We start from the raw sequence: 16,406 nt of genomic DNA, 5'->3' as shown, positions 1-16,406 counted from the left end.
TCTTCAATTTAATATTGTCCTTCTATCTCATTACATAGTGTTTAAGTTAATAATATATATAAAAAAAGGAGTCTACAGAAAATTTTCCATCCAAGTGCTATTGAATAATGTAGGGCATATATCATTAGGACATGTATAAAAATAAAAGAAAAAGTCTAAAAACCAATTACAATGTAAACAAACCAATTCAATCAATTTTTTTAATTTTAATTTTAAAATTTAAAAAATTGGAGTAGTAAAAGATTATTTTTTTATTTTTTTTGTAATGAACTTATTTTTTTAACGGGTTGACTCCAGTTTATTACACCCATAATTAATTTTCTAAATGAATCGAAAATAAAATAAAAACGAGAAACAACAAAAATGAGAAAAAATTAAATAACATAATAATAAAAAAAAATTAATCTAACATAAGCGATATAAACCATAAGCAATGTAACAATCTGTTCATATTCTGATCCAAAGTAAAGTCAGACCCATTAAACATAAAGGTCTGCGAAAGGTGACCTCTTTTACTTATTGGACTTCTTTAGAGGTCGGATACGATAAAGAGGTCTAACTTTACTTATCTAAATAAGTAACTAACTCACCAAATCTCTCCTACTATCTCTACCTCATTTAGAAGGAGATTTCAACAAACTCCCAAAATAAAGATAACGGTTATCCACTAACAAAAATGATTATCTACCCTACTATAAATACACGGATAACCTTTAGGTATATTCAAATTTCAATCTACTAAAATTCTGCCTAAAATCTTTGCTAATTTAAATATCAAAATTTCTTGTAGATACAACCTCCACCTCCTCACGAAAAATTCAGACAATAGCAGTCAGACACCAAAAGCAAATCAGATACATTCAGGCTCAAACCACCATTATTTCAGATAACCATCGAAGCACAGCCCATGTGTTGTTTATAGCCTCGCCAGTTGTGTTATTCCCATATGAAGGATTTTTATACTTCACATGAAAGTGCGATAAATAAACATCAAAAGAATTGACAATAACTTTTCATCAACTTAGTCATATCATGAATAAAAATTATACTAATTCTCTTGCATTTAATGAAGTGGAAATCCAATTGCATTGTTTGAGAGGCCATGAAAAAATCTTGAGTAGTTGGCGGCTACACAAGGACATGATCAAAACCATTGGATTTGGTCACAGCCGCATATGAAATTAAGCACTTTTTGGGTTTTGCACATGAAGTGTACACACACACATGCATGTGGTGTTTGTTTGCAAGTGATTACTTATATATTGAGGTGGAAATAAACAACAAACAAGCCTAACAAACATGTTTCACATATAGAATATAAGATCTCAATCGCTTGAAAGTGACCTCTACATACACACTTCCATTGAGGGTAAAGAGAGTACATATTCTTTTCCAATATCTTGTACTATTTTGCATTTCCACCTATGTACATACATATGTATATATATATATTCTTGGTTCTTTTTAACTAACTAAAGAAGAGGTGCAACTTAAATGAGAATGTGATTCTGTTTTTTTAAAATTCTCCATTAGGCTAACTTGTACATCTCAATCTCATCATGCATCTTAAATGAAAATGGGACCGCTGTAGAAATCTACAGCACTATAATATATTTTGTAACAAACTCATCTCATGATGCTTAATAATTATTTCAAGAGAAAAAAATATTATTTTACACTCTAAAATTTTGATTAAATTCATAACGTTTAAAATATTCTATTTTAATTTTATTTTAAACATCTTATTTTGTTTTATTTTAATTTTTGTTCAAAACAAAATTTTTTTTCACAAATACATTTTTTTATTATAATTTCCTTCTGTCAACGATAAAATTTATAATTGCAGTGGTCATAACAATGATAATTGTAGTAATTTGAGCGAAAAATAGTTGAAGAGTAAGAAAAAAAAGATAATAATAGAAAAACTAGTGTAAAAAAAACATTTTGATTGTGATCAAACAATAAAAATAACACAAAATAAAATATTTAAAACAAAAATAGAATATTTTATACATTAGAGATGAAATTGAAACTTAACTAAAATTTGAAGACAAAAATAATAATTTTCCATTTTTCCTTAAGCTTATCAAATTTTCATTATATTCCATCCTCTTTTAGTTTAAGATCATGGGTAGTGAATTCCCGAAAATGCCACTAGCATCCGTACCAAACAAGCAAAGGAGAAAAGCTAGTTCATGATGATTTAAAAATAGCCTTGAAGCAACATCATCAAAATATCTGATGAATCAATCAAAAGAGATGGTATAAAACTTGATGATGAAAATGATCTCACTAGCAATCTCAATAGATGAATGAATAATGATTGAAATAGTTAAACATAGTAGCCAGTGAATGTGAATCCTCTACCAACAATCTCACCCCCCCAGAACCATGCAAAACACTCTAGTCCAAACAAAGCACCAATGCCAACATCTTCTATGTTTAGATCATGTCTGTTCTTCACTATGTTCTTTACATAATCCAGATCCTTCAAGAATGAATTGTACCGAAGAGGGATGCTGCAGAAATCAAGGAGCAATTATATTGTTATGGATCTCAGCATTCTTTATTTTTTGTTATTCTCTTATGTAAATTTATCAACAATTTAGAGGGAATTGAATTAATCAAGAACCTTGCAAGGCGAGTATAAAACAATTGTTTAGCCAATGATTGGCACTTTTCAATGGTGGGAGGCTCTTGGATATAGTGTCTGTTCTGTTCCAACAATAGCTTGTAGTAGGAACCTCCATTCTTAGCAACAACTTGAGAGGCTTGTGTCACCTTTGATTGCAACTCAGGAATCCTTGATGCCATGAATATGATCTAAACTAAAGGTGCAAATTTTATCATAATAATCATGCGGAGATTCTAAATGGAGGCTCTATTTCAATTAATGGATCATACTCAACCTATACTTATATATATATATATATATATATATATATATATATATATATATATATATATATATATATATATATATATATATATAAGGACATGCTGCCATATGGCACCTCAATTAGTAAGAGAATTGTTCAGACAAGAATAACTCATAATTTCACAATCTTAGTGAAGATTTTGAATTCAGTTACTTTGGTTACCGTTTCTACCGCTAACAGATGACCAACTCAGTGTTCAAGGATTACCCTTTTTACCAAGACAGTTTTATTAAGGATTTGGAGGTTTATCTAAATCTTTTGGCAAACCACTATGCTACATGTATATCAAAACTAACTACTAAATACATGTTAGAATATAAATACACATTGAAAATAAATTAAATCACACATATATTCATACACAAATATATTGATGGCTAATTTTAGTGGTTGATTTTAATATACAAATAGCATTTTTATTCGACAAAAGATAGATAGTTCCTAAACATTTAAACTATTAAATGGTTCTAGTAATAAAATATATTTTTTAAGTATTTAAATAATTACCAAATAACTTTTTTTTATTTTATTTATTAATTAGTCTTTCATATATTATTTAATTTTAAAATGTACTCTTTATTTTATAAATTATTATTTTATTATTCACCATTCATTTAATCTTTGTTATCAACAATTTGAAACCGTAAAGAAATAGAACATTTATCAATGTAGACTTTAATTATAGTTTGATATGTTTTATGAATATGATCATGAGTTCGATGTAAGAAGTAAGAACTACTTCAATTAATTTGAATTTTCAAACTTAAGTATTATATTGTAAAATTAAGATTCAATCTTTATTATTCTTTTGAATTGAACTGTTATTGAAAAAAGAAGAAGAAACAACATGAATTATTTGAAAAAAATTTATATAATAAACTATATGTTTGATCCGTTTGATGGCGCAAACAATCAAAAATGCATATTTGTTGTCAATACAGTCAATTAAAAAGATTTTTCAATCAATTGGTTATATATATATATAAAAGAATAGATTCTAAAGATATCTAATCAATTGTTTGCCGACTCAGAATTTATCAAAAGGTAAATTAGGTGTTGGGAAAGGATGGGATTAGGATTTGCGACCAAGAGTAAATTAAGAATTTTGTCAAATTTGTTAAATAAAATCAAACGACAAATGGTCACATTTGTTAAATTTAAAAATTATTCGGAGACCATTTTGTCAATAACATCTTTTAAGTACTAAATCTTTTGGATACTGATTTGATATTTACCTCCATTATAATTTATAACTCGTGTATTTGAAACATCTAGGAGTCTATAATTCTAGCATCCATAGTTTGAAAAGAACACGCTTCAAAATTGTTGCCTTTTTCATATAAAATCGCAATTGCAAAATTTGACACAAACATAAAATCGTTCTTTAAACACTAAATAAATGCATGTCTGAGAGAACCACCAGTTTATGCTACTTTGCAACCTAAAATTATTACTTGCACATAAACTAACCACCGTTACAGTAAAAATTAAAGACTTTAGGACAGACATGTCAAATTAAATTCCAGCACAAAAATAATCAATGAAAAAATGATGCACTGCAGGTTTCAACTGCTCCATTCCACAGAGAGATCTGGGCAAAAGGAAAAGAAGAAAAGAAAAGAAAAGCTACATTTTTTTTTTCAATCTTGATCCTAATGGCAGATATTGAACATCCTTTAGTATCTGTTGCAGGAGAGCTACAATGACATTTTTCTTCTTCACTTGCAAGCCATAACACAATTTGAAACATTGATTTGCACCTTCTCTTTCAGAAGAAGATACAGAGAAATAAAGGGGGAGAAAAGAATATTAGGGTTGGAAGGAGAACAAAAATAAGGTCTGTGCCTACCCCTGGGGTATTCAGAAACAGCCACTTCTGCATCATTTTCCAAAACAGGCTCTGAAGGGCACTTTTGACTTTTTTTTTCTAGTGTGTGTGAGAGTTGTTAATGTAATATAGCCTCCAACCCAGTGTGGTTGGTAGGTAAGGTAACAAGGGAAAAGAAGCAGCCTTCTCCACAGCAATTTAACCATGCAAAATACACGTCATGTCATGTCCTCTTTCATCGTTTTGTCTTCCTTTACGCATAGTACATGTACAAGCTATTTGCGGCCGCGCAAGCGATTGAATTCTCAGTCGGATGCCATGCCAAGTGCAGCAACTTTGTTGTGAAATCAAAAGAATTCCCATTCGCGTCAACACCTGGGGCTTCTGTACCTGTTCAAGAATGCAAGTATCGAATATTATTGCAACAGTTAAACAATACATTTCACATGTTGTTCCAGATTAGACTAGGGAAATAGAGTTGAACACTTACCTCGTCTTACAACTCTTGTTATACTGTTTCCGAGGGATCTTTGCCTTGGTGTAGAGGTTGGAACTTGTCGTCTGGCGGAACGAAAGAGTGATTAATAATTCCACAATACCTAAGTAATAAAGCATGATTCACATCACATCTCCAATAAAAAATTACCTCATTGGATTTTTACTGGCTTCCAAAGTTGTAGCCTCGGCACTTCCCAGGGCACAACCGAACACACGGAATAAGTTGCTGGCATCAAATGAATCAAATTAGTAAGGAACAGGATAAATAATTTCAATCACAATTCAACTACATATCAAGTTTTTTACCACAGACCTGTAAGAGCCAGTAGCAATACGCAACCCGTCACCGCTCAGACAACACTCGAACTTGTCAAAAATTGAATCATTTTCATATAGATCACAAAGCTGGCATGTTCAAACAAAAGCATAGCCAATTATAAGACAACAAAGCAGTGGAAAGAAATTCATGAATCAACTTCACCTATAAAAGCCCAGGAATCTAACCTTAGGTCTTAAATACTCGTGAACCTGGAAAGTTGCAACCGGGCCTGAATCCATATTTATGTCCCATAGCTGTTTAAATAAGTCAAGATGAGTGAATAAGATAAAGAATGAGTGATCATAAACACAAAAGTGTAGAAACCATCCAAAGAAACAAAATGAGAGATATTTGATATGTTTAGGCTACAGCACAAAGAATGTTGAAGTTACGAAGAGACCTAAGTAAAAAAAGTACAATTTAAACAAAGCAACCCAAACTAATAAAAAATAAAAAATTCAATTCAACAAAAATTTAAAGCATCCTTATCTATAAATAAGTAAAAATACATCAAAAAAGTCTCTTGGCAAAGAGGGTGTGGTTCTCAACTTTCAATTTGACAACTTTATCTCCTCAAATATTAGAAAGGAGGGTCTATTTGCCAAAGCCCAAAATATTAGAAAGCTTCAACAACTGAAAACATGAATTTTTGACGTAAAAACGTCAAACCTTTAGAGTCATATAATCACGGCTAAGTATGTATCTTCCATCCTTCCCAAATTTTATGTCTGAGATAGAAGCAATAATCTCCGTGAAAAATGATCTGGACCCAGGGGCCTCCTGTTCCTCAAACCTGTTCAAAAGATTATATTGCCTGTTAGAATCTAAATGAACAAGGAAGCATACACAACTGCATTAGTATAATAGATTTTCATAAAAACTCTTTGCTTCATAAGCAACATTTCAAGTGTCCACACAAAGAAGGGGGCAAAAGAAGATCTTTTGCGTAGTTCGATTGTCCACGCCAAGAAGAAAGAGGAAAAAATAGAGAGAAAAAACCTTTCTGCTATTTAGCCTACAGTCTTGACATTTGTTAAACACTATTACTTATTTACTTGGTTTTTAGAAATTAACATGAAGATTACCACAAAAGTATATAACAAAAGCTTACAATTTGGTATGCGAATCACATAATGCTGATTGCCGCAAGTCAACTAGGCGGATTGAACCCTTTGAACTGCTGTATGCCAATGTATTACAATGTGTAGGGTGGAATTCTGCTGATGTTATTACCTCTGAAATCATAAATATCTGGGGTCAAAGCTCAACCAAGACTGAAGAAATAGGAAATACTCTCCTGCAAATAATGCATGCAACACACAAGCCGATTCTACCTTCAACCCACCAAGTCCCTCCCCACTTGCCTATAAATACATTTTCTCCTTTCCCTCCTTCATATACTTATTGAACACACCATACATGAGAAGTACACGATCCAGTACACTCCAATTTTCACCTTTCTTTCATCATTCCATTAAAGAACATTCCCTTCCAACATTTCTAGAACTCCCAAACATAGCCTAATTACAAATACAAATCGGTTCCACGAACCAGATTTGACTAAGACCATATTTTGCTTGAGATTTCCAAAAGATTAAACTTTATTAGTTCTAACCCCAACCTAGACATATAGTCAAGCTCAAGTTGAGGTAGGCCCATGCAGGGACTAAGTCAGGTGGAGTTTAGACTTGAGACAAAACATAATCTGAACTGCAAGTCTAAGCAAAGTAGCTGTGGAAAAATCACATGTTTTGAAAATTAGATTCATTGTTAAGAAAGGAAAATATAGAATCAAAGTATAAAATAGTGACTACAAACTAAACTCAACACGGTAAGCAATTTTTTTTGTAAATAATTGCATGGTATGGACTAAGCAAAGTAGTTCAAAGCCAAATGTAACTCCTGCAGCCACCAAAAATTTGTTAAATTTCTTTTGACAACGAACAAACTAGTGCAAGTTAAAAAAAAAAAATGGTAACTACACATTTTGGACTATTCCATGCTTGGGCCTACCTAAAGGGAGATATGACCCCACAAGATATTTTCTTTGGGAAAAATGTGATTTTAGAAATAGAGAGTTCCAAGATGAACACAGATCTCCCAGGCTGGAATAGCTCAGACCCAATAAAGTTACTACTATGGGGCTGGCCATTACAAACTGATCAGTCAACTAAAACTTATATGTTGAAGTTACTCATGCATAACCATGTTATCAACAGAGAAAAGTTTATAGCATAAGAAGTTCCCCAAGTTACCTGTCAGATCCTCCATATTTGCAGGCTTTACATCGACAATATTAAAACTTTGATTGCTAATTTCCAGATTCCAAAGATTTATACGCAAATCATCGGCTGATATGAAAGTTTCGCCATCACTAGAAGATAGGATCGCATAACAGTATCACCATGAAAGAAAGCAAAACAAAAGGTTCAAATAGAATCATGTCGACATGAATCAATAATCCAACAGGAAACATTTCAAAACAACACATTATGAGAATGAAAATAATGGAAGCAAGGTTGACAATAATATCCACTCTAAGAATAATAGAATATGAATCCTCAGGTTTCTCACTTTCGCCCAAAATTTACCAGATGAGATAGCAAAATATGGTTTCAAGTGTGAACTAAGAAAACTATGATCACCTGTTATTTGAAATAGAATTGATATGATAATCATGAGCATGGGCATATACTCTGCGGCACCGAGCCAATAAACTCGTCTCCTGGCTACTTACCTACATATATTATAACATGTGAGTTAGCACTGTGAAATCTCAAACATGTGAGTTATAGCAGTGTCAGCCTCCCCCCAAAAAAACCCCACCCCACCCACCACACACACTGAACATTAAAAATGAAAAAGTTAGGACCATTTCCCTTTCGAATAGAAAAAATTTGGGGTTGACATAGGCTAAATTACATTAAGCAACCTTAAGTAGCACCATGAAGACAACCAAGATTGAAATATGTTTGTTGAACTACTGCCGGGGCTTGTTAGTTCAACATATATCTGCTAAGCTGTTCAAACTCAATGTAATGAAGAAAAACTAACCATTGCTAGGCTTTGACACTTTTGTTTTAGTCTACTTATAATTTATTGCTTTTTCAATAATTAAAACAAAAACCGGAAATTTTATTCTCAACATACAAACATTGGGAAATGAGTTGCACATGAAAGGGATAAATACAACTACCACAGGTAACTTTAGTGATGGAATGCCTCCTGGTGGAAATGAGTAGTCATTGCTTAGGTTATTGTGTGATCTATCTGGAGCTCCTCCATTTGCAAGATATGCCCTAGAACTACTTGAACTACCAATACTGCCATTTCCCATTGCTTTTGAAGGGTCAACATTCATCTCAGAAATTTTCTTGATTTTCTTTTCTTGAACCTGTTCTCAGATAAGAAATATTTAGATTAAGAACCTAGCAGATGGATCAATCACAATATTCATAAGGGAGGAAAACTTAAAAAATTGAAGACACTCACATTCAGTTTCATATACATACATATCCAAATATTCAAGGAAGGTAATATTTCATCAACATCATTTTCCATTGGGATTTAGTTCATGGCACAGCCTCCTTCAATATCAACTAATCATGACATTTGATCATCCCAATGCATTTTAATAAAATAAATATGAAGGTGTATTAACAAACACAACAAAAAAAGACTCGTCACAAAAGTGCATGAAAGATGGTAGTATAAAAGGACATCACAATTTTATGCAGGTGAAAATGAAAAGCCTACCCATACATGCATACTTAAGAGTCTCCACTACATGCAAATGTATCTGGCTAACTGATAATTTACAGAATACAAATGCAGAGGCCTCATAGTGTCTATGCATGAAAAACCAGGAATCGAACTTAATTCCACAAAAATGCAACCTTGAGCACAATTCAGTATCAAATTGGTGAAAATACCAAACTCGGCATTTGACTCATACCTTCCAAAATTTTATGGTTTTATCATTTGTAGAAAGAAGGAAGAGGGCACCATTAGCTGTTTGGCACCATCTGATTTTGTTGATTTTCTCTTCTATTTCCAAGCTCTTGAGATAGTCAAACTGAAAAATGACCATATATCGTAAATATTGACACTCATAACTTCTGAATGATAGGAAGTCGGTACAATATTAATGGGCAAGGGGTGACTACCTCGGGCTCATGACTCTGAAACTCTGTTTTATAACGGAACTCAGGATGCCTACTAATAGAATAGTCCATCCTCTCCCGATCCCTTCTTGATCCACCAGCCTGAAAGTTTCAGCATACACACACATTCCAATACAAAGTGCTTAGATGGGAACTTCTTGAAAAGAAGGGGGAAAAGGGGGGGGGGGGAGGATGGCAGAAACCAGGCTTACATCTTTTGTATCTGTCCTCTCAAATAGAACAACTCGACCACCACGATCACCAGTAGCAAGATGATCACCAGACTTGTCAAATTCAATAGCAGAAATTATGTCAACTGTGGAAATAAAATAGGGCAAATAATTAGTAAACCTTCACATTATCCTGCAATGAAAACCATTTCAGATTTAGAAATCACTGTATTGCAATATCAAGTCATTCCCTTGATAAATCTCACTCTCTCGTCCCATTGAAGGCAAACAATCCCATATTATAAGCGGTGACTTCGTGTAAATACATCGGGCTATCATGAGAAAAGCAAGACCAAAAGCACTCAATTCTACACTATAAATTTATGTAACCACGCAACAACATAAATATGAGTATCACGACAAATCCATGACGACGTTCCAAATTTGTCGACACGTACATATAACTTAATGATAATTCCACATCTAGGCTGTTTCATATTGAGAGAAATGGAAGACAACTTTCCCTGTCTAACGCTGACAAAATTAAGTTTTCAACCAAGAATATCTAGTCAAAGAGACACCACCATTACTTATACTCATAGGTAGCAAATTATGCTGCAAACCAAATGGCTTTCCATTGTCGATGCCACGGATTACAGCAGCCAATCTTCAACGCCACAAATCAAACTACATAACAACAAGATCTTAAACATGACACACTCACACAAGCTCACACATTATTGAGAAAATACAGCGACCAATTAGCAACAACAAAAGCTGTTATTCGCAACACAAAGCACGGGCTAGAAAACACAACACAAATTGCCACAAACACGAGGCAAGTGTCATCATCAGCTCAGTCTCACACTCCCCACAATCCAATCAAGTGAATTTACAATGCAAAGACACACAAACCTCAAAAAACAACCAGGTCAAAGCATATCATTCCACACTACTACCTTCCCACACACACATACACAAGCCCACGAAAACACTGACAAAATCAACCAAAAGGAGAAAAGCAATCAAGACCCGAATCAGGCAATGATTAAAGCAATGACCCACTAGTCAAAACCAACATTACTCAACGACCCAGAAGCCTAAACTACAAGGGAGTGTCGGAACACGATCCAAAACAGATCGAAACATCGGAATCAAACCCTAATCCCAACAAATCAATTGGATCCGACAAGTCCCCCCTCGGTCCCCAAAAAAAATGTCCCTTTTTTATCCAATCAACAATACAAGGTGCTGTAATTACCTTCCTGAACCTCTTCACCGGCCGTGCGTTCGCCGAAAACCTGCGAGAATTTCCACTCCAGAGGGTTTGGTGGACCCGCCGGAGCTGCGACGACCTCATCGCCACCGTTCATATCTCGGAGGGAACAAAAAAGGAAAACAATGAAATAACGAAATCAACGGCCACCAAAGACGTTTGGGGTTGAATCGGCCAATCCTATGAGCGCATCAAAGATCGCTTTCTGGGTTCTCACAAGATCATAGGCTCAGGACAACCCATCAGAAAAAGATTAAATTTTTCTTTCTTCTCACAACCCTGCTTTGGGTTCCCAGTTGAACCATTGGAACACACAAAAAAGACCAAAATTTCCTTTCTCTCTCTTACAACCTTCCAATTACCTATGTCTGATGTTTTCTCTCTCTAGGAGGACAAAATAGGAATTTCTCAACTCGGAAATAAAATAAAAATGACTGAGCAAACGGTTCTACTTCTATGGCTTCGGGAAAAACACTAGAAAACAAAAACACAAAAGTACATCGACACACACACTTGTGTGTTTTTTTAGTTTTAGGATTAGTTCTCTCAATAATAGGTTTCTGTTTGTTTTTTACTTACGTAAATGTATAATTTTTCTATGTCTTTGTGATACCCTTGTTTGTCTGTAACACAAGGAGGTGAAGTACCAAGTTTGATTGGACTGTTATTGTGGTGGTACCGAATATATTCCAATATGGACGGTCTTTTTATTCATGGCAGATAAGGTCAGGTAGTGTGAGCTTAAGAATATTTTTACTTTTAGATAAGGTTATTTTTAAAGTTGATTAATAATTAAGTAGTATTAGTGATAAGATAATTAATTTCTTCAATTATTTAGGGGGATACTCATTATTCAATCATTAAAATGTGATTTTCAATTTGAGTGTCATTAATATTTCATCAAATGTCACACAAATCTTTTTCTATTAACTTAGAGCACGATTAATTAGTAGATTTAGTTAACATAGTGTTCTTAATATACATGATAAAATTATTTAATAAATAAAAGATAAATACATTAAAAATTTAAATTTTTGTATTTACAAAAAATCTTAATTTATCATTTTAATATGTGTTCTTCGAATACTTAGATAAATCTTTAATTAATTAATAATTAGAGATTTATGTAAAAAGATATGAATTACATGAAATGACTTAAATGTGCTTGAGTTTTCTTCTTTTTTTTGAGATATTTCTCTTTCCATCTCAAGATCATTTATTTCATGTAATGGGATATTTTAGAAAATTATTCGAGCAGTTCTACGGTGTTGACCGTAGTTGTCAGCATGGTATGAAGACAACGCATGTCATAATGAAAGTTGGACGCGTGGGTGTAGGTATAAGGAAGGGTGATTCTGGAAGGGTGATGACAATCACCTAATTAGAAGGAGGTTCTTTTGAAATAGGGAAATGTTGCAAGATGCGAAATAATACAATTGATTAGACAAGAGAAGGATACACAAACAAAGAATAGGACAAATCGGGAGGCTAAATTTTCCATTTACCTAGACACGAGTGCATCATTATGGCATGTAAGGAAGCTCAATAACAACCATAACCATAAGTTGACTCCATTACATTGTGCACTTGATCCAGAGGTATTGCTCAATGACGGATGCAGCCAGAGCTCAATTAAATGGGCTTAATGAGCGTGGAATTTCGATAGCAAAGAGTTGCTGTACATGACGAGAATGGCAGGTGAATATTCTCTAGTTGGTTTTCTGAAGAAGGATGCTTACAACTATATTGATAAAAGAAGGCATAGAAGGATAGCGGATGGAGATGTTGAGGTTGCAATTGCATATTTAGAAGATTTGGCAGAAGCAGTTCCAATGGTAATGGTTAGGTACGACTTGACATATGAGGACATGTTGGACAATCATTTATGGGCTGATAGAAGCAGTCGAGTTGATTTTCAGTATTTTGGTGATGTTCTTGTGTTTGACTCTACATACAAAAAGAACAAATATAGAAGGTCGCCGGTGATTTTCTCTGTTTCTAACAACCATAAACAAACCACCATATTTGGATTTAGTTTAGTTTTGGATGAAATAGTTGCGTCATAAACATGGTTGCTTCAATCCTTATTGGATGTCATGTGTTAAAGGATGTCGTCCGCAGTGGTTATAAATGGGGAAGAGGCCATGCATAAAGGCATTAGTTTGGTTTTTTCTAAATCAACCCACCATCTTTACGCACGGCACAAGAATGTGACATCAAACCTGAAGAATGTATCTTTGTGATACTGATTCAATAGGTGGTTGTTTGCAGACATGGAAGTTGAACAATTTTTGGACGAGTGGACACAGTCGGTTGACGAATATGGCTTGCATGATAGTTTGTGGGCTAATCAATATTTTAGTAAGAAGTAGATGTAGCTAAAATGTCTATATACGAAGTAAGTTTTGTGCTAGTTTTAAGACGACATCTTGGTGCTAAGGAATTAATGTCGTGGTTAAGAATTTTCTATAGTAGAAGAATACAATTCTTGAGCTCGTGCAAAATTTGGAGCTAATGGTCCTTGATTATAGAAATAACGAATTGTTGGCTCAATTTCGCCCATTGACAATATGTCGGTCATGACTACTAGTTTGGAGGCAATCAAGCCTTTTTGTATACACGAGAAATCTTCGTGGATGTTCATAAGGAAATTGAAAGGATTGCAATTGTTAACTTTGTTAGGGTAAGAAGGTCTTTGAACACAAAAGTGCATATATTGGAGAAATAATGGATTTCCTGGTAGAGATATCATTGTCCTATTTGACAAAAAGACGGGGTAGTTCAAGTGTGCTTGTAATTTTTTGAATAAGTATGGGTATCTTTGTGGCATATATTTTTCGTGATGAAGCATGAGCACTAGCGCAAAATAATAGAACTGTTGATTTTGAAGTGATGGATGCGAAATGCGAAGGCCTTGAAGGAATACATTAAGAAGAATAAAAATGGCGGGGACAACTCACTTTTGCTTTGTCATGGAACACTTCACACAGCCTGCCATTGACTATTTTCAAGGAGGCACAATAGTTCAATTGTTTTAGAAAGTGATGAAAGGAATACGGAAAGAAGAAAATAACTCTTTTAACTTGTGATAAAAAAATTATTTTTACTAGGAATTTCACAACAAAATAAAGAATAAAAACCCATCTCACCGGTTTGGCTCATCCAAATTTTGTAAAAACGGTGAATCAACAGGTTTGAAAAATTCAGACAGGTTCAGTATTTATTTTTTTTAAAATTCCACCCAAAAACATCGTATGACCTTTTAATTTTTTTTAGAAAAAAAATCCTAGTTGAACAAATCCCAACTCTACCCTCCAGCCATGGTTTTGAAAATTAGATCGAACTAGTCCAAACACAAACCAGACATCTCTACGGTTTGGTTTAAAAGAAAAACCACAAATATAAAAACCGTTTGCAAACTGTTGAACCAGTCGGTCAGACCAAATCGAAACTCAACCAACTTTACCCAAAACAGCACCGTTTGAAGTTTAATAGGGTAAAAAACTTTGAAACTCTACCCAGCTACCCTTTCTTCTCCTTCCCTTCAGTTCAAACTTCAGAGAGCTACCACTTGAAACCCTAGCTTCTCGACCACTGCTACAAGGACTGCCGCCATCCGTCGAGCTCAGATACCACCTTCATCGTCTGGTCGTCTGCTCTTCTTCTTCATTCAACAATCGTACCTCCTTCCTCGAGCTCGGCGTTAGTCCCTGGTCTTCATCTGCTCCGTTACGCTCAAGCACCACCGTCTTGTCTAGTCGTGGTGCTTAAAGTTTCCAACCCACCAATCGTAACTTCTTTCTTGAGTTTGGCATGTTGGAGTTTGCTCTTTGTTTGTCAGCCGCAACTTCTTCCAACCCGCCATTGTTGTGCTCGTCACCTGGCCTCCATCTTCGGTGCGCTTCTGTCCCTATGCTCAAATTGCTCAGAAGTCAAAACAAAGATTTACAATTCTGCTAGTGCTACTCATATTGGTTTCTTTGTTTTTTTTTTAATTTTTCGTTCTTGGTTCTTTGTTCGTCGACGTATGATTGTGATGTTGCTAGTGCTGGTCTGATTGAATTGTTGAATGATTACTTAATTAGCCATTGCTATTGTGTTGTGTTGTACTGGACTCTGTTTTGTTACTTTTTTCTAAAAATTGAAAATAATTTAGCTAAAATTATATTTATTGCTTGTTAATCTTTGAAAAATTTTATTAATCTTTGTTAAAATTATACTAAAAATTATGCTGAAATTATGCTTATTGTTACTGTCCAAGTGCTCCTTGTTAATCTTTGAAAAAAAATTATTAATCTTTGTTAAAATTATGTTCATTGTTACTGCTCATTGTTAATCTTTAAAAAAGTTTATTAATCTTTGTTAAAATTATACTAAAATCTTGTTAATCTTTGAATTTTTTTCTTGTTTTTTGACTTTTGAATTTGTATTTTGATAAGATCATAAGACTTTAGTTGATAGTATTTTAAATTTGGATGACATTTTAAGGTTTATATTATACTATAATTATGTTTTATTTATTACTTATTATAAAATAATTTTTTTAATTGAACCACAATTGAACAAATTAGATAAATAAACCAATAAATTATTAATTAGAACGATTTAATAACTGGTCTGATTTGCAGAACTTTGATCATTATATTTTATTTATTATTTTATTATAAAATAATTTTTTCGATTAAACTACAACTAAATCGATTAAATTAATAAATAAAGCAATGATTAAAAGGTTTTCAAAACCTTAAATTAAAGGGAAATTCTACGGTGCTTATATCAAAGATAAGCATAGTATGTTGATATTGCATGTCAACCTTAGGCAAAGACACGTCAATAGTAAAGTCACAGTCGTACACAAAGAAGAACGGAACCGTTCTGTTTAAGAATTTTATTAGGGACAATGGTGTAATGGTTTGGTTAAATAAGCAAGTCATTAGAAGTAGGTTCAGTGGGCCGTTGTTTAACGGACTTTTATTTTTTTTTTTTCGGTGACAGACTTCTTTTGTTTGAGAATGTGTTGTATACTTTTCTAGGAGGCCCTAAAGAAATGGGTAATGTTATCCATGAACAAAAAATTTTATTTGAGATGGAGTAAGAAAAAGTTATGCGTGGGTTTATTGTATGAATATATGCCACTGTTGAGGTTTTAATAGTCTAAAGTGATTGTGATATATCTTATATGGGGCTGTGGCCGGGGCCGGTCGTCATCGCTG

General features: G+C 33.6%; 2 protein-coding genes across 3 annotated transcripts; both read right to left on the bottom strand.

Moving 5' to 3' along the window:
* Window positions 1-1,311: 1,311 nt before the first annotated feature.
* Window positions 1,312-2,895, bottom strand: LOC112703067 (uncharacterized). Its single transcript, XM_025754376.2, has 2 exons — window positions 2,633-2,895; window positions 1,312-2,519 (listed from the first exon to the last, which is right to left on the bottom strand). The coding sequence occupies exons 1-2, from the start codon at window positions 2,812-2,814 to the stop codon at window positions 2,333-2,335; spliced, it is 369 nt and encodes a 122-aa protein (XP_025610161.1). The 5' UTR covers window positions 2,815-2,895; the 3' UTR covers window positions 1,312-2,332.
* Window positions 2,896-4,362: 1,467 nt separating this feature from the next.
* Window positions 4,363-11,825, bottom strand: LOC112703065 (serine/threonine protein phosphatase 2A 55 kDa regulatory subunit B beta isoform). 2 transcript variants are annotated; one of them, XM_025754374.3, is made up of 14 exons: window positions 11,179-11,825; window positions 9,960-10,063; window positions 9,751-9,849; window positions 9,540-9,659; window positions 8,778-8,978; window positions 8,230-8,321; window positions 7,840-7,958; window positions 6,696-6,819; window positions 6,254-6,377; window positions 5,770-5,838; window positions 5,579-5,670; window positions 5,414-5,491; window positions 5,258-5,328; window positions 4,363-5,157 (listed from the first exon to the last, which is right to left on the bottom strand). In XM_025754374.3, the coding sequence occupies exons 1-14, from the start codon at window positions 11,288-11,290 to the stop codon at window positions 5,021-5,023; spliced, it is 1,542 nt and encodes a 513-aa protein (XP_025610159.1). In that variant the 5' UTR covers window positions 11,291-11,825; the 3' UTR covers window positions 4,363-5,020. The 2 variants fall into 2 exon arrangements, with proteins under 2 accessions (XP_025610159.1, XP_025610160.1); XM_025754375.3 differs by having other exon boundaries at window positions 8,781-8,978; window positions 11,179-11,778.
* Between the last annotated feature and the right edge of the window lie 4,581 nt (window positions 11,826-16,406).

The sequence above is a fragment of the Arachis hypogaea genome, chromosome 7, assembly GCF_003086295.3.
Source record: "Arachis hypogaea cultivar Tifrunner chromosome 7, arahy.Tifrunner.gnm2.J5K5, whole genome shotgun sequence".
NCBI lineage: Eukaryota > Viridiplantae > Streptophyta > Magnoliopsida > Fabales > Fabaceae > Arachis > Arachis hypogaea.
This window is presented reverse-complemented; position numbering and strand designations above follow the sequence as displayed.